Genomic DNA, 18834 nt, shown 5'->3' on the forward strand with positions numbered 1-18834 from the left:
TTACAAGTTGTTATAGTACTTGGCTCAAGTACATTGATACCACCCTTTATGTAAAAAATTGCACCTCAATTTGAGACTCAGTCTCTGTCCCTTCAGATTTGATATTATTGGCTTAAAATATGGAAAATGGAGTGAAAATTGAAAGTGCAGCTCTGCAAATTTAAAGAAGTAATACAATTCACTACTTCGACGTGACATTGAAAGAGCAAAGATATTTTGAGTTCTGTACCAGCGATAGTGGCAAAAAACGAACGCCCGAACAGGGACTTGAACCCTGGACCCTCAGATTAAAAGTCTGATGCTCTACCGACTGAGCTATCCGGGCCCTGCTAAAACTCCTTGCACATGATCTATTAAAGGCTGTGGCTGCTGCTAAATAGTGTGGTTCCGTTTTATATTTAAAAAATCCAAAATGTGCATCCACACTGTTCATACAGAGAACTTATTCACAATATGCTCGTTCCAGTTGCAATAAGAAACAGTATCTGCAATAGCCCGTCGCAGGGACAGAAGCCGAACACTATGCTGTGACCAATTGGTGGCCGCCATCTTTCTGACAGGAAGTCGGCAACCACATCCGGTAAGGGCCATTTTTGTTGCTGGCAGGCGGCGGCACGGTCGACGGCAGCAGGGAAGCAAAATAGTCGGGGTTTTATAAGCGGCGGAGTGCCGGGTTCTGTCCGTTCTTTGGTACTGGTTTTCTTACAGTCAGTAGATCGCTGGTTGGGACTGGTGCGGGGTTATAGGCTGCGCGGGGTTGGGCGGTTGGGTAGGCTGTTTGGTTTCGTTGGCCTGTGTTCCGGCTGGGCCGCAGAGCCTGGGCACTCGCGTAAAGAGGGTGCGGGCGCCGAACAGGTCGCCTGGGAGTTCCATATCTGCGCAGTAGTCATGACCCACGCGGCCTTAATATTTAAAAGTACTGTACAAAAGTCTGTGTATTTTTTATATAAATTTGCTTTTAGGTTATTTTCTTTCTTCGTTAGTGTGTCCATAAATAAGAACAAATTTTAAATTTCAAAATATTAATTTTCAAAAAAATTTAATGTTAAAGATCTTTTTGTGTTCCGTTAAAGTAACATTAAGTAATAGATCCCTTTACAAATCAAAACTTGATTACTTTGTAGATATATAGTCCTATGCATGATTAAACAAGCAGGTTTTAATGATCAATGCATAATGATTTTAATCAACTTAATTGAAACCGAAACGATTTAGAGGGAATTAAGCTGAGCAAAGGAAAACCAAACTAAAAGGTGAGGGTGTGACAGATGTGACAATTTAACACCATGGCAAGAGTGAGCATAGAAACAAGACATAAGGTGATTGTCCTGCATCAGCAAGGTCTCTCCCAAATAAAAATTTCACAGCAGACAGGAGTTTCAAGATGTGCTGTCCAAGCTCTTCTGAAAAAGCACAAAGAAACGGGCAAGGTTGAGGACCAGAAACGCAGCGGCCGGCCACGGAAACTGAGTACAACAGAATCCGTGTACATCAAACTAACTTCCCTTCTAAATCTGACCAAGTCCAGCACTGCTATCAGCTCGGAGCTCACAGAAACCACTGGAACTCAAGTACACCCCTCTACGGTCCGGAGAAGTCTTGTCAGAAGTGGTCTTCTTCGAAGAGTTGCTGCCAAAAAGCCATTCCTCCAAGGTGAAAATAAAGCCAAGAGGCTCGCCTACGCACAAAAACACAAGGACTGGGGTGCTGAGCAATGGCAGCAAGTGCTCTGGACTGACGAGTCAAGATTTGACATTTTTGGCTCGAGCAGGAGGCAGTTTGGCCGTAGAGGAGCTGGAAATCGTTACATGGATGGGAGTCCACAGCCAGCAGTGAAGCAAGGCGGGGGTTCCCTGCAGGTTTGGGGCTGCATTTCTGCAAATGGAGTTGGTGATCTAGTCAGAATTAATGGAATCCTCAACGCCGAGAAGTACAAGCACATCCTCGTCCATCACGCAATACCATCAGGTTGGCGTCTGATTGGTCCCAACTTCATTCTTCAGCAGTACAATGACCCCAAACACACGGCCAACATCATAAATAACTACCTTCAGCGAAAAGAAGAACAAGGGGTCCTGCAACAGATGGTACGGCCTCCACAGAGCCCTGATCTCAACATTATTGAGGCTGTCTGGGATTACCTGGAGAGACAGAAGCAAGCGAGACAGCCAAAATCTGCAGAAGAACTGTGGCAAGTTCTCCAAGATGCTTGGAACAATCTACCAGCCGATTTTCTTATAAAACTGCATGACAGTGTACCTAAGAGAATTGATGCAGTTTTAAAAGCAAATGGTGGTTACACCAAAATTGATTTGATTTAGATTTTTTTCAATGTTCACTGCCCTTTAATTTTTTTTTGATATTTAGACACTTCATTACCTTTGAAAGCATCTTTGCTTCACAGAATTTTTTTTAAACATGCAGTGCCTAAGACTTTTGCACAGTACTGTATTTTTTTAAATATTTGTAAAATTCTCCCTCCCTCCCCACCCTCGGTAATATGTTTTCCCCTGAGGCTTTTTTTATTGGGGTTTGGTCCCGCATCCAGGACCATTCGGCAGCCACCCACTCTTCCCCTTCACCCCTGCGCATTCATGTCAACTCCCATAGGGAGGGGACTAGAGATAACAGTATCTCGAGCAACATTTCATTAATCTTTCTATTGGCCTTTTAACTGCTGAGATCCTGTTTACAGGAGTTTAATTCTTGATCTCCGAGGTGATGAAGGTTCTGCCCCTCCTTTGTTTAATGGAACCCTGTCAAGCGCTGGAGTTAGTTACTGTGGCAACCTGATTGTTTGGAAGGCTGGTGACTGGACCTGAGATTTGGCTCAACTGCTGCGATGGAAGATTATTTTTTGATCTTCCCTCGTCAGGGGAAAAGACGTAATCAGAGCAAGGGGGCCAGTTTGGGGTGGTCGCCATTCTTGTTCTGACGTGCGTATTAAAACAACATAACCTCTGTGGAAGGCAGTTCTCCTGCCCCCCCCCCCCCCCCCCCCCCCCCCGTGGCATACAAATTAATTGAGCAATTTTTTTGGTAAAATCTGAAATGGGTGTGTAATAATCTAGCTGATAAGACTAACAAATGATGTTTCAAATTGACCAGCTAGTTCAGGGGTTCCCATCCCTTCGGTTAATGGTAAGGCTCCATGCCATAATAAAGGTTGGGAACCTCTGAACTAGGGGGGAAATAAAAATGCTGATTTGAAATCAGTTTGCTAAATGGAGTTATTAGCAAAGCTGTATCCTCCAAATACTTGCTTTGCATAATTATGAATTTTTAAGGCTTTTTATTGTGCACCTGTTTAAAGGAGGTTCTGTCAAAGAGGAGCTCTTAACCAGAATATTCTGCTACTGAGCCCCTCTGAATTCCTTCATTTCCCCTTTTAAAAAGAACCTCTCGGAAGTGTGCATCAGACGGCTTACTGTAGTTAACTCTGGTAGTAGAGCAGGAAGTTGTAACCAAATTTATACCTGAATTCGACAGGATCTTCTCATTGTGTTTTACTTACAGTGATCTGTCCCTCAGGTTGTGTTTGGGATTTGCATGGATGTTTTCAAAAACTGGGCCATGTTAACCTAGAATTCTCCATTATCCCAATCCTCATGTCCTGTATATGGGTTTCCGAAAACTGACTGCATGAACATTTTTAACTGAAGATTAATACAGCTATTTACTCAAAGCTAAGCTGACTCCTGAGGCACAAGTAAACCACAATGGGAAGTCATTGCTCTTAAGCTCAACAGTGAGAAGCTTTTAGCACGGCTCTGTTAATTATTTCCAAAATGCCAAGTGTTGTAAATAGCCTGTGCTTTGGTACTCAGCCAAAGTTCAGAGAGGAGATATTCTTGTGGGAACCCTAATCCATGCATGGCCTATTTTTGGAAGGCCCATTTATTATCCAGCCGCTGCATCTTTTCTCACTCTACCTTGCATTCAGATGGGCGCCCTACCTGCCAGTTGTGGTCGGCTCCCAGTGCCGCTCAATTTATTGAGTGAAGAACTTTCCAGACACTCCCAAGAGACGGGTGACCATATAAATACTCTTCATTCAGTTGATCTGAGCCAGGATTGAAAGATCCAACATCAACTTTCTGGCTGTACATTACTGTGACAAGTTCACAGCACTTAATTGCACTTGCTTCAATACCCTGTGTTGATTAGGATGATTTAATTGTATTCCTACCATTGAATAATATTGTTGTTAGCAGTTTCTGCAGGCACAACAATCTTTTTCTATTTCAGAGCACCCCAGTTTGATTTTAATCCCAATCAACAGCGGTGGGCTAGGTGCTCCTTCTGAATGCAATGTTGCAACTTCTAATTTACATATGTCATTGTTTGCTGTGGTTGGGGGAAGGGTGGAGCCACTTAATGTAGGTAACTGGGTAATAGAGCTGGAAGCACTGAAACTTGCTAAATAGAAAGCTGTGGTATCTCCTTTTGCTTAATATATGTCCATTGGTATTTATCATGAACTCTTGTATGAATCAGAATATTGATTTTTATTAATTCATGTGGGGCTTGTCACTAAATACCCTGCCCAACTCAAACTTGAGTCCCTCTTCTGACAGAAATAGGAGCTATAGTACTTGCTCTGGATAAATTGGCCATGTTACTCTTTTAAATTATTTTCCTTGATGATGTGAGACTTGTAGTCATTTTGGAGATTTGACTCAAGTAAATACCCTGCTGGGTGGATGTTTCTGGAGATAGAATTCTGACTGTGATTTCTCATTGGCTTTTACGGGATGGAGCACTACTGGTATTGAGTCCCTGATACTCTGAGAGGTTGCCCAGGCGTGGCTGGCTTTGAGCTTCAGTGGGATTCTAGAAATGACCAAAGCAAATGGGGATACTCCAGTGAAGTTTCAAGTAGTTTTGAGATTGAGGGTTGGGGTTTGCTACCATATTGAAAGCATGCAGGCGGTGCTGCCTATGGATTTGGGGAGGTTGCTTTTGTGTTTTTCTCCAATAGGTGCAGATGATCTGGAGGACCAGAGTCGGACCCGTGTGTTTTTGGTAGTAAATATATTAGCCATAATTGCATCACACAAAAAAAAAATCGGTAATCCTAAGCCGACCAAGGCTGCAGAATCCCTTGGAAGATATGTTAAAGAATGGGTTATTTTCCAGTCGGCTGTAACCGTGTAGCTGGGCACCTGCTGCACTTTTGAACTTTTTCGGAGGAGTTGATTTTTAATCCCTGGCTTCCTGCAGTTCAACAGAGCAGAAGATGGACTCATTCTAGCACCTACACGTAGAGTATTTCTAAGGCAGTTTGTGTATGCCGATTGCAAATATTTCTACCCAGTGTATGTGAAGATGGAGATGACCCATTGCCATTTATAACTGACGGATTCAGTGTTGGTTGGCCTACAGGAGCACGTTGACTGGAAGACCGATGATAAGCACTTGTACAGCTGACCACTCGAAAGGTACATCTACTAATCCTTTATGATAACTTCCTTCGCTAGTACTGTATTGGTTTAAACAATCCTTCGGTGCACATGGAATGTCAAATGCCCCTCCAGCATTTACCTCACTATTGTTATTCAGATAACTTTGCCCTAATTTTTAATAACCTTGTGTTCATCTGATGTGACAAACAACTAATTCTCAATGGGTATTTTGAAATGCTTCCCATCTTTGTTCAGCTTAACATTTGAAATTATGCTTGTGTTAATAATACCTGTTATACCATGACTACAGCTTCCTTCTATAGTAGGATGAGGTTAATTTTCATCTGATTGACTGCCTTTATTATTTTACAGTTTATTGTAGTTCAAGTCACATTGAGGTTTAAATTTTTTATTGTAAATTTACCTTGAATTATGTACTATGTAGAGCCCAGATTATTACATTCCAAGTTTGGTGTCTGCAGCTGAGGTCTTCGGCTTTTTTTTTACTACTCTAGTGCTTAAGATTCGATCGCAAACAATTCTGTAAAGCATTAAACTTCTATACAGCTACAGAAAACATCTTAAAGAGAAGGATGGAAAGAAACCAATACAGGTTTTTGCTGGTTTGCCAGTCTTCCCAACTACTCTGTGGCCCTTGATTTTGAGCTTGGTGCAGTTGGATCAACACTCAGTAGTTGTACTGTCCAGTATACAGATCCGTTATTCACTTTCCTGCTTTTGCTTTAGATAAAGGTTGAAGGTCATCCTAGAAGATAACATTACGCCAGCACTCCTAGGCAGACTCTTGCACTGCATAGCAGCGGATGAGATTGTGGAGGAAGCAGTAGCAGGAGTCTTTGTTTTGGGAAGATTAAACTGCAGCCATGACGCAACAAAGAGATGATTGCTACTTTTACTTTTATTCTACTTGCGCCAAGGTTTGTATACGCCATCTTAAAGAAAAGCAAAGAGCAAGTAAACACATTTTTAGTTCTGAAAATGGTCAGTCTTTGTAAATTCTTCAACCAATAATCTATTGACCATTTACTTGAGTTGGATTGGTGTGGTAGACATGAATCAATTTAAGCAATTCTGTTCCGTTGACCTCACACAGTTCTTGCTGGTGCATTGATCACTAAGGTCTGGGCACCAGTGGCAAAGTGTGTTCTGTTTTCTTAATTTTGTGGGAAAATATGGTTGCATTTCAAATTTCTGTATGATGTAACATCTGTCACTGCTAGGCTACCATTGTGAAAACTGTGAACAGACCATAACCTATGGTTGATTAATTTGGATATATTAGTGACACTTTATTTAATCTCAGCACTTAGTTTGGAAACTTTTACTTAAATGTACTTTTGCTCCTAAAGGGTGACAGCTGTCTGTTCCGTCACTGTGAGGCAGCTCTTGGCAGTGAGACCATCTGTACTTTATGGCAGGAAAGGCGATGCTTCCGTCAGGTGTGCAAGTTTCGTCACATGGAGATTGATGTAAGTTGATGATGTCAAAGTTTTCCTTTGAATGGGATCCGACAGTGGGTTTGGCAGCGAACGAGCCTAGTCAGTCTGAGTCTATGGCAGCTCATTATAGAGCAATTCATTTAGGACAATTCCTTGTCTGCCCCACTCTTCCTCTATAGCTTTACAAATTTTATTGCCATTCTGTTTTGATAAGGAGGTGCACACACCCTGCATCAAGGCTGTCCAGATAATGTTAAGATTTGTCTTTGCAGAATTCACAAATACTACCTGCGCACACTCAACATTTTAGGAACAATTTCTCCCTCTCTGCAGTCATATTTCTGAACTGTCCATGAACACTACCTCACAATTTTTACTCTTACATAATTTTTTAATATGTATTTCTTGTGATTTTTAGTGTTCTATTGCACTGTACTGCTGCCGCAAAAACACAAATTTCATAACCTATGACAGTGATATTAAACCTAATTCTGATTCCAGAATTTTGTGTTGAGGGGGTGGGGTAGAAACCCAAAATGTGAAAGAAATTGCTAATATTGTCATTTTTTACTTGTCACAGTACTGTGGACCAATAAGATTTGAATACAGTGACCACTGCATTGGCATGGTTGATAGTCACAACCAGATCCCTCCTTTGCCATGTCCTAGTCATGTGAACTGGCATCTTGAGTTGCAAAGCTGACACAATCTTCACCTGTCAGGCATGTTCTCTGATGTGTGACATTGTGGGGAGCTGTAGTAGCCTTGGCCAGCTCTATGGTCTGTAATCCACTTCCACCAGGTAGAGTACAGCCCCTCCATGTGTGGGGGTTGCCACCTTTGATACATCCCTAATGCTGCCTGTAATATTTATCAAGATACAGTGTGGAGTAGGCCTTTCCGGACCTTTGAGCCACTGCACCCAGCAATCCTCAATTTAACCCTGGCCAAATGACAATGACCAATTAACCTACCAACCAGTAGGTCTTTGGACTGTGGGAGGAAACTGGAACACCCAGAGGAAACCCATGTGGTTATGGGGAGAATGTGCAAGCTCCTTCCAGGCAGTGGCGGGAATTGAACCTGGGTCTCTGGTACTGTAAAGTGTTGTGCCAACCTCTGCGCTACCTTGCTGCTGGATGTGAAGTTAAATTGTTTAAAGTGGCTTTTTTTTCCTCCCTCATGCAGAAGAGGAGGAGCGAGATACCTTGCTACTGGGAGAAGCAACCTACTGGATGTACAAAGCTGAACTGTGCTTTCCATCACAGCAAGCCTCGCTTCGTTGATGGTGTTTTCATTCCTGCCACGAAAGGTCTGTGTACTCATTGATTGCATTTTTCTGTTCCCCATACTATTCATTTATAAGTGCTTCTTCCTCTGGGATCTTCAGTTAAACCAGTAAGATCTTCCTCACTTTTAGTTGTATGGATGAGCTCAGATGCTGAATCTGACACCCTAGTCACAATGAAACAAATTATACCATGAACTTCCCTACAAAACAGATGAAAGCGGCGGCAGCATAGCTGAATACAAATTGACTAAGCTGTTGGTTACACATGTAAATATGATTTTTTGCCACTCATCTCTCCAGTTGAAATATGAAGTGATATTTCACAAGGCAAATAGAATTGGTCAAAGTGACTTGTTTCTCACTAGCACTCTCAAGTACTTTCACAGAATGGCAGCATCACTTTAAAGCCGGCTCAGTGCCATCTCCTTGAGGTCAGTTGATGATGCACGGGAAACGCCAGCTTTACTGACACTGTGTGTTTGAAACAAAAATCCTGCATGGATATTTGGATTTTAATTTATCAACTAGACCACCTGAAACAAACATATTTATTTTGAGACATTAAAAACTACTTATAGCACCAAATCACCCATAGTAAATTTGAAATATTACTGCAGTTGGCCATCCTTATCCACGGGTTCTGCATGCGTGGATTCAACCAACAGTGGATCGGGAAAACCGGGAAATTTTCTCTCCAGCACTCATTTGAGGATGTACAGATTTTTTTTTTCTTGTGATTATTCCCTAAACAATACAGTATCACAACTATTTACATAGCATTTACATTGTATTAGGTATTATAAGTAATCTAGAGATTATTTAAAAGTACAGGCAGTCCCCAGGTTATGAAGGAGTTCCATTCCCGAGTCCGTCTTTAAATTGGATTTGAAGTTGGAACAGGTACATCCGGTATTAATTAGCCACAGTCAAACGTTTGTCTTAGTATATATTTTACCCTTCTATGCATCTAAAACACTAAGAAACGTATGTATTTCAATAATTAAACCACTGTGATGCTTAGTTATAATTATAGCTTTTATTAGGGCAGGGCCTTTCACATGCTCTATTAAAATTGTTCCAATCGTTGACCGACTGTAGCCTAACGCTTTTCCCATGACCGATGGCGTTTCACCTCTTTCTGATCGTTTTATTACTTCCACTTTATTTTCAATCATGATCGTGATTATTTTTGTTAAATTAAACACTGTGGATTCAGAGCTGCGCCGGGTCCTGAAGTCCACTGCACTGAGACAGGTTAAATAAGGGACTTGAGCATCTGTGTTTTTTGGTATCCCGGGGGGGGTTCCAGAACCAATCCCTGGGGGATAAGGAGGGCTGACTGTACTTCACATTCAAGAAATTACATTGTAATCAGGAATACTTGGAAAACAAATCACGTTGGTTCCATCTGGAAATCTGGTTAATACTTAAATTGTCAGATGTAAGGTTGTCATACAGCATGGAATTATACTCTTCAGCTTAGTGAGTTCACGCCAGCCATCAAGTGCTTATTATCCTACATTAATCACTTTGTAATGCTCCTGACATTTCCTTCAACTACTCCTAAGTTCTGCTACTTAGCTGCTTGCCAGGAATAAATTAGTGGTCATTTCACCTACCAACCCACGCATCTTACAGAGGGAGCCAGTGTAGCCAAAGGCTGCCGACGGAGAATACAAATTCTACACAGCACAGCATTGAACTTGGGTTGCAGGAACTCTGACGTGGCTTTTCGATAAATTGTACTATCACTGCATTGTGTGTGTTTCAATTACAGTAAATTCTGGACTATAAGCCGCTACTTTTTTCCCACGCTTTGAACACTGCGGCCTATACTATGGAGCGGCTAATGCATGTTTTTTTTTCCATGCCGCCAAAAACATTTTGCCTCGTAACAGTAGACCAATAAAATTGATGAGTAGTTCACAGAGGTCCAGTGAAATTGTACGATAAATCAAGCGCACTTTCCCAATTAAATTATTGTAAGTCAGTCATTTGTACTCACCCTCATCAACATGGAAAACACTCGAAGAAAAGCATATGATGCAGCTTTTAAGTTAAAGGCGATCAATCTGGCGGTTGAAGAAGGAAATCGAGCTGCTGCACATAATCTTGGCATAAATGAATCGATGGTGAGACGGTGGAGACGCCAGTGTGAAGAACTGAGTCAATGCAAAAAGACGACAAAAGCTTTCAGAGGTAATCATAGCAGATGGCCCAAACTTGAAAACTTTCTTGAAGACTGGGTTAACACACAGAGAGCAGGCGGCCGCGGTGTTTACACCGTGCAGATCAGACTGAAGGCTAAAGCAATCGCCACCAAAATGAACATCGAAGATTTTAGAGGTGGGCCATCGTGGTGTTTTAGATTTATGAGACGAAAAGGCCTGTCCATCAGTGTACGCACGACTCTGTGTCAGCAGCTCCCTCCCGACCACGAGGAAAAACTTGCTAACTTCCGCACATTCACTCAAACAAAGATTGCGGAGGAAGATGAAGAAGGCGATCAATAACTTTTCCTAGTAGGCTGCAGTATATATATTTTTTTTTACCAGTCGTTAGGAGATATTGGAATGTTGTTCGTGCACTGTTCAGTAAAAAAGTATACGCAACGTAATTTGTGTGTTACCGATACGTATGTATATTTAAAAGTAGCTGTGTTACAGGCACTGTTCGAAAAAAAGCATTTGCAATATGTATTTGTTTATGTTACCATACGGATTTAATTAAAAGTTAAAAAAATCCTCACGTATAATATCTTTCTGTGTAAATATCTCATATTACAACGTGGGACACCTGCGGCTTAAAATCCGGTGCGGCCTGTACAAGTACAAAATTGATTTTCTTTCTAAAATTGGAGCGTGCGGCTTTTAATCAGGTGCGCTCTGTAGTCCGGAATTTACGGTATTCATTGCTGGACTTTCCTGGTAAGGCCAACATTTAATGCCCATCCTGGATAATCCATTGAGAATTTGGTTTAAGGGCATTCTCTACTGTTGCAAAGCCTGATTATGCTTTGGATGCAGCCCACTACAGTATTCAGTTTCTTTTTGTATCTCTTGTAGCAGTTTAATACTTGTTCAGAGCTACAATGTTAACGGACATTGCTCTTTCTCCAGGTGTCCTAAGCAAACAGGAAGTACCGGAGATGGCAGAAGAGCCTATGACACCTCAATTGCCTATCAGCCAATTACAGCAGCCCAAGATTCCTATTCCGTCTAATCCATCACCACAAGTTCGGGGTGTAATGAAACTGGAGGCATCAGAAAATGTGCCCAGCCCCACTCACCCTCCTGTGGTGATCAACGCAGCAGATGACGATGAAGATGATGATGGTGAGGCGGTTAAGGGTTTTCTTCAGTAATCTGTGCTTTTTTCTTTCCTTCCCCCTTTATTTTCTTGCCTTTTTTTAAAGTGTTCCTGCTTGTTTGTAAGTTTTGCTGTACATGTTTTCTTTCTTGAATCTACTAACTGTACAGCAGCTGTGCATTTTTGGAGGGATCAATTAGTAATTAGCTGATTTTAAAAGAGCTCCTGGAACCAATTAACCAGCCCTCACTTTGAAGTTTCAAATTTGTTTGATGGTTAAATATTGGAGCAACATAGGATACTTAGCGGAAATCCCGATGGACCTGATTGCTCCCACGCATTGGTTATTCAAATAGAAGGTACATTCTAATTAATTTTTCTCCATAATAGAATAAATGACCTCTCTGAGACCAAATCTCTCAACACATTGTTAAAAAGTGTGTGAATGCTATTTGAAGGACACTAACCTCAAGGCCACTGACCAAGAAGTAAATAAAAATTAAGCCCCAATTTTGGCCAGAATAGGCAGAATGACCTTGTGTGATACAGTAGACATACAGGTATCTCTCAAAACTCTGTGCTTTTGTCTGAGCTTGAGATTAAAGGTGCCTGACAAGGCTCCGTGGCTGTTAAGCTGATACTGTAGCAAAACTTTCACTTTATTTGTGACCCACATGGTCTTTTTGACAAGGCTTGTTTCCTCTACTTAAAATGGTGTCATAGTATAATTTTTTAAGTCATTGTGTAGCGGTGTACTACACGCAGCGCTGAAATAACGACATGGAGTCGGTAAACTGCAGTTAAAAAAGATTTTATTCGAACTTCGCGGTCTCGCTTTAAAGTCTCCCTGATTCCGCCCTCCCTGGGCGCGGATGCTGTAGGGGGTACGTATTCACAGTCCCGCGCGGGCCTTTCCCTTTGTTGGTGAAGCAGACCTGGCGCCCTTTTGGGACTGACTTTTATGCCGGCATGCTGGCTATTTGTGAGCCGGTTCGAGTGCACTAGGAAGTGGGTCGCCACAATTGAATAACTTAAAAATTGACTTAGATTATCTACTTTTTTAAAAATCTGACAGGCAGACAATCCATTTATTTCCTAAAACAATCATCACAATAGATGAATTTTCAATGTCATAGCACTCATTTTTACTCTTAATTGCAGATCAGTTTTCTGAGGAAGGAGAAGAAAATAAAACTACTCAGGCTCCAACCGTGGAGGAGCAGAACGGCATCCGCATCATCTCGACTAAAAGGCAGGCTTTACCCTTTCAGAAAGGTAATGTGGGATAAGCCCAGAAATAACTAAACACGTGTTATTCTCCTAAAGTTCTACTTCAGTTAATCTCTCTACTAGGCTGCCATTGCATTTATAAAAGATGTCAGGCCTAAGTTACCAGGTATGCTGACAGAAAGAGGCAAATGAAAGTATCTTCCCAACTAACTTACCAAACATGAGAAAATCTGCAGCTGATAGAAATCATGAAGGATCTTGGGGCGGATGTGTTGACTGTTGACTCCTTCCCATAGATACCACCTGACCTGCTGATTTCCTCCAGTATTTTCTGTGTATTGCCTCCCAACCAACTTCCCTTGATTTCACACAAATTTACAGACACTTTTGCCCAAAATTTGTTGTAAATTTTGATTACATACTACAAGCTTCATACTCTTCTGACAGTACTTTTGTTTTGCTTTTCAAGAAAGGCTTTCCTACATTGTAATCCTAGGAATTAATCCTACAATGGATTTGATTTCTGTTGTGTTATTTAAGTATTTTGTGCAGTGTTAGAGTTATAGGTTGTTGCAAAGAAAACTTCATTTTTGTTGGAAGTTAGAACAAAGTTGCTCAGGACCATATTGGTGTTTCTCTTTCCTGTGGGTCACTGTCACTGTGTTCTGAGCAGTATCTTGTGAATGAGTTGCTTTTGTTTCTGAGATACAGAATACTGTGGCACTAACAAAGATCCTGCTTCTCACCAGATGACAGCTTGGATTTTGGAATAAAAACACTGGAACAGATCAAACGCAAGAAATCCATGAAGGAGAAATTGAAGAAAACAGGTAAGCACTCTGGAACCTGCAAGTACAGCACTTCAGGGGCACCAGGGATACTGGGAGAGTGGGAGAAGCAAATCTCCTGTTTGTAATTCTCCAACCTTGTCCCTTTTTATTTTAATCATAGAGGAGCCCACAGTACACCAAGTGGCACAAGTCCAAAAGGTGGAACAGAATCGTGAAAACCTAGTCATTGAAAAGGAAAATGTGAGGACAGTCTTCCGGACAGTGACCGTATCACCAAAGAAATGTACGTATTTAGTTGGTGACTTTTTTTAAAAGACTTCATGGCAGGTGTTGTCATGTGAACTAAGTCACCGGAGAGACACGAATAAGAGATGAAAAGTTGACTTTTTAATTGACACACACACTCACAATAAGTAGGCAGCCTTTTTGAGTCAAGAAAGAGAGACCCTTTTGGAGCAAGAGGTCTGTTCAACCCAACACTACACGATATTTTTTTGTGCTAAAGATCAAAGGTTCATCCACAATGCTTCCTTTGAACTGCGCACAAGCTCCACACCTCCCAATTTGCACCACCACCACTGACACTCAAATAAAAAATTTACAACAGCATAGTCTGGTCTTCCAATTAATTTGGTTCATGGTTCTCAGGAACCCAATGTTCAGAGCAGCATTTTAGATTTAATCCAAAGTTCATATTTGAATCTGAAGACTGGTGGCCAAAGTTATTTGCTATATGTGCTAATGACCAAGAACACTCAACAGCAGGATTGGAGGAAGTTTCAGTGTTTTATTGGATGAATTTATTACATGAATTGTAATCATAACAACCAATAGGCACACTGAGAACTCTTCATATACAGAATTTGTACTCTGAATCGCATTCTTTTTCTTCTTGGTTACTTTTCTTTCTTTGATTTTAAAAGTTTGATATCATTAGATTGTTGTAACTTTTTGTGAGATAGTGTTAGTATACTAGAATAAGGAAATAGTGTATGATTAATCATTGTGCTAGTTTGACTGAATTTGATCCTAGACTCTACGACGCAATGCTCAGAAGTGCTTTGGGAACAGGTTCAATCATTTTCAAAAGTATTAGGTAATTTCCTCAAATGGGAAGACTTGGAATTGGATAGCTGACCTCAGTGCTGTATCATTAGGACATCCAGCATAATCTGACTCTAAAAAGTATGACATAGCCGATGTGGTCCACTTAAAAGTGTCTATAATTTGCTGATTATTTGATTTAAAGCTTAACTTTTAATTTTTTCTTTCTTGCCTATAATCACATATAAAGGTGAGCCACCTATTAAACGCAGTCTTGCAGAAAGACTTGGTCAAAAGAAGATAACCCCAAATGACACATCTCAAGAGGTTCCACTGAAAGGTATCTTCAATTCTGCCATCATTTCAATAAAGAAAAGATTTCCTTTGTATAGTGCTTTCACAATCTTGGGTCTTCCAGAACTCTTCACAGCTACTAGTTTAAATGCATGGTTGTAGTTTGTTTGAGTTTTTTGTGCCATGTCATATGATGTGGGCAATCGTGGTCTTTCCATGGCCATGATTGTTCTTGGCAAAGTTTTCTACGGAAGAAGTTTACCATTGCTTTCTTCTGCGTGGTGTCTTTACAAGATGGGTGACCCCATCTAGTGAAGTACTCTTATCAGGACTCAAGAGCTTGTCTACCTGGCATCACTGTCACTGGTCACATAACTAGGACTTGTGATGTACACCGGCTGTCCATATGACCATCCACCACCTGCTCCCTTGGCTTCACGTTACCCTGACCGGGGGGGGGAGCTAAGCAGGTGCTTCACTTTGTCCAAGGATGACCTGCAGGCTACCAAAGAGAAGGAGCGCCTTACACCTCCTTTGGTAGAGATGTATCTCCACCCACCGTCCAATGGTTGTAGTAAACTGTAGAAAATCTTGGATAGTGAGGTTAGTTGCCTTTTGTTGGTTTCGTAGTTCTGTGGTCAGAGACATTTATTTGATGACTGCCCAATAATGTTTGGATCTTGCTTTAGGTTAATTTTTAACCAGGAATAAGTTCCTACACCTAAGAGGCTTCTTTGTGGTTCCCTCAACATCTCCACATCCAATTAACATGTCAAAGCACTCTAGATGATTTCCCTTGCTGCTACTCAGAGTGAAGGCTTCTGTTTTTCTCTAGCCAGCATCATTTTGTATATTGGCTGTACAGTATACCTTGTGAAAATAACTATTTTTGTTGTTTTTATTTTGAAGCTGAGTTTGAACCACCTTTAAAACGCAACCTCTCTGAGAGACTTGGTAAAAGAAAGATACCGGCAGAAGATGACCCTGAAGAGTTGCTACAGAAAGGTGCTACTTTGCTACTTTGTTGGGCTTTAATCAACTGTTGCATGTCTTTGGTTTTATTAGCAATGGTGAATTGATTACATGATAATCTGTTACCCAGAAGTCATGGTGATGCATCTGAAGACCCAATCAGGACTAAGCCAACCAGCACTTGTTCATTTGTTTTAGGAGCCTATATGTAAAGAGCTGGCAGAGAACGTCTGCCTCCGTCCTTTCCGGTCCTGAAGGAAGGTCTTGGCCTGAAACATTCTCTATTCCTTTCCATAGATACTGCTCGATCTGAGATTTTGTATGTGTTACTAGAGAAAGTAACATGTCTGTTTTGAAATCCTGGACACTTTAGTCATCATTTTTGCTGTTAATGAGCTTTGATTGTAGTTCTGAAATTTTGGAAAATCATTGCAAATGAGGGATGAGCGATTAACCAGCTAAAGCAGGCAAAACGGAACTCCAAAATAAAATTAGTGACCATGGAAATGGTCAACATGTCAGGCAAAACCATGAGCTGGCCCTTTTTATTTTGTACAATTGCAAGTTTAATTGAATAAATTTCTAAGCTAAGAACAGCAAGCCAGAGAAATTGCTCCCAATATCTTGGGATGAAGTCTTGTAGTCTTAGACTGGCAGTAAATTGGAAAATGTTGATTTTGTTAAAGAATAATAGATACTTTAGAATATTTACATTTTTTCTCACTTTTTATTAATTGAAGTGTGTACCCCTCTGGCTGTGTAATGAGTTCTTCATAAAATTATAGGTATTAGTAGGGATTTTTATTCTGAATGAAGTGATAAACTTCAAATCAGTCTCTGATATCTTGAGGCTCTGGAAGAGACCACAAAGTGGCCAGACTCACGCATAGTGAAAGTAATTTTATTGAATGCAGACATTAAAGTAAGATGATCTATAAACTCCAGAAGTAGGTACCACTGCCCCAGAAATATTAAAGTAATATTACACATGCTAATTGGAATTTTACACTTTAAAGTTTACCCACGTTATTTGTTGTTTAGAATAAATGTAGGGTACTGTGCAGAAGTCTCAGGGCAGATGCAAGGTTGTTTGACAAGTGGCAGAGGAGGAGTGCCAGTGTGGGGGGGTGGTACAGGTACAGACACACCCCGCCCTGAGACACCAGGCAGGGACCTTTGATTCCAAATAATTGGTTTGGTGATCATTACAGAATGTCTCTCCAGCGCTTCCCGCCCCCTCCCCCCTCCTTTCCCAACCGTGATTCCCCTTTCCCTGCCCCGTCCTGCTGAGTCCACAATAGAGACCCAGATCAGAATCAGATTTATCATCACTCACAATATATCATGAAGTTTTTTTTGCAACAGCAGCAGTTTAGTGCAGTACATAAAAATTGCTACAGTACTGTGCAAGAGTCTTAGGCACCCTAGCTGTATATATGAATATATACAAATGTTAGCTATATATGAAAAGAATTTTGTACAGTACTATATTTTGTATGTATTAATAAAAATGGGCAAGTGTCAAAGTGGAAAATTTCACTTGTGGCTTACATAACACCCCACCTCACTAACTACTGCACAAGTCCCATTGGGCACCACCTGCCCTATCTGCAATACAGTGTGAAGTTCCCACACTGGCCTCATGAGTCACTTAAAATCTCAGTAAAAACAAGCCTCCTTGATCCCAAGAGACTGCCTACCCCCTAAGAAGAAGCTGATGTTTTCAGAGTAGGAATCAGGTTTTATTATCACTAACATACTGTGTGTTGTGAAATTTGTTGTGGCAGCAATGCAGTGCAAGACAAAAATTACTGTAACTTACAGCAAAGAATAAAATAAGTAGATCGTGCAGAAGAGGAATAGCCAACTAAATGGTGAAATTAATTTAATGATTGCCCTTGTGTGTATTTAAAATAACACCGTGGTATCATTGTTAAGTATTTTATAGTGGTACTTATTGATTAAAATAGGCTTTATCTCAGTTTTGCTCTTTTCCGTGTGCTTAAAAATGATCATGGATTGCTTTTGCATTGGAATTAATTAATATAGTGTTTGTTTATGCATTTATTGCTATAAATTATGTCAGGAAGTATTTCCAGAAAACCCATTTAAGAAATATTTTTAAGCAGGACAAACACTCCTTTCTAAATCATTGTACTGTTGATGATTCTAGTTTGCTTCTATTCCATCGTAAGCAGCCCAGCTTGCTGTAGCACTGAAAACATTTTAGTTCTGTGCCAACGTTAGCATTCTTCTGCAACCATTTTTTTTTGTTCCCTTTCTTTTCCTGCAAAATCCATCTTGTCTCCACTGTAACTGGGTGTCCAGTGGTGCAGTCAGAGCTCAGATATTGAGTAGTGAACATCAACGTGATACTCAGTGTTGCTTCTTAACCACGATAGAGTACATCTTACTGTGTATGTCTTCAAGCAAAATCACCTCTGTGAATTGATCACTCATGAAGGTCTGTACTTCCGTTTCAGTGCAACGTCCCAGGTCTATAAGGGAAAGGCTTGGTCTGCCTGCGGAAGTTTCTACAACAGATCACGGTAGGTAGTCAACTGGTTTAAAACTTTGTGTCAACCACAGTTACACAGTTTATAGCAGTTACTTGAAAACAAACCAAAACCACTCAGAGACTGAGCGTGGGGGTTGACACTGTGTTTCCAAAATCATGAAGTTCCAAAGTCATAAAAGTGTACATTCGATCCTTTGTTACTAAACCAACAAGGGCAAACAATCTTATAGTGATCAAAACTAACTAACTAAAACTAGCGATATAGCGAAATTAAATAAATAGGCAGTTTAATTTAAAGTTCCAATTAGTGTTCTAATAGCAATATTAAGTGATCTTAGTGGTTGAGAAATTAACGATCAAGTAATCAACCAAATAATGGTCAATGAAAAAAAACACCCCCAGCCACTCCCTGGCTCTAACTTGTCAACTAAGCTGAACTAAAGATAGTGAGAATATGTAACTATATTCATTTGCTTCTACCACGCCTCAAACCAAAGGACAAGCTGCCCATTAATAAACA

General features: G+C 40.7%; 1 protein-coding gene and 1 non-coding gene across 4 annotated transcripts in view; one reads left to right on the forward strand and one right to left on the reverse strand.

Moving 5' to 3' along the window:
• Positions 1–252: 252 nt before the first annotated feature.
• Positions 253–325, reverse strand: trnak-uuu (transfer RNA lysine (anticodon UUU)). Its single transcript has one exon. It is a non-coding gene; the product is annotated as a tRNA-Lys (tRNA).
• A 260-nt stretch (positions 326–585) lies between these two features.
• zc3h11a (zinc finger CCCH-type containing 11A) overlaps positions 586–18834 on the forward strand; it is a 31361-nt gene continuing 13112 nt past the window's right edge. Inside the window, exons 1-12 of one of the 3 annotated variants that reach the window (XM_059950161.1) lie at positions 586–690; positions 5224–5441; positions 6153–6343; positions 6776–6895; positions 8054–8177; positions 11276–11491; positions 12627–12740; positions 13445–13525; positions 13647–13769; positions 14781–14870; positions 15734–15829; positions 18280–18345. In XM_059950161.1, coding sequence (XP_059806144.1) covers positions 6290–6343; positions 6776–6895; positions 8054–8177; positions 11276–11491; positions 12627–12740; positions 13445–13525; positions 13647–13769; positions 14781–14870; positions 15734–15829; positions 18280–18345 — 1084 coding nt within the window. In that variant the 5' untranslated portion in view covers positions 586–690; positions 5224–5441; positions 6153–6289. The other 2 variants (XM_059950162.1, XM_059950163.1) reach the window with 2 other exon arrangements.

Source organism: Hypanus sabinus, chromosome 25, assembly GCF_030144855.1.
Source record: "Hypanus sabinus isolate sHypSab1 chromosome 25, sHypSab1.hap1, whole genome shotgun sequence".
NCBI lineage: Eukaryota > Metazoa > Chordata > Chondrichthyes > Myliobatiformes > Dasyatidae > Hypanus > Hypanus sabinus.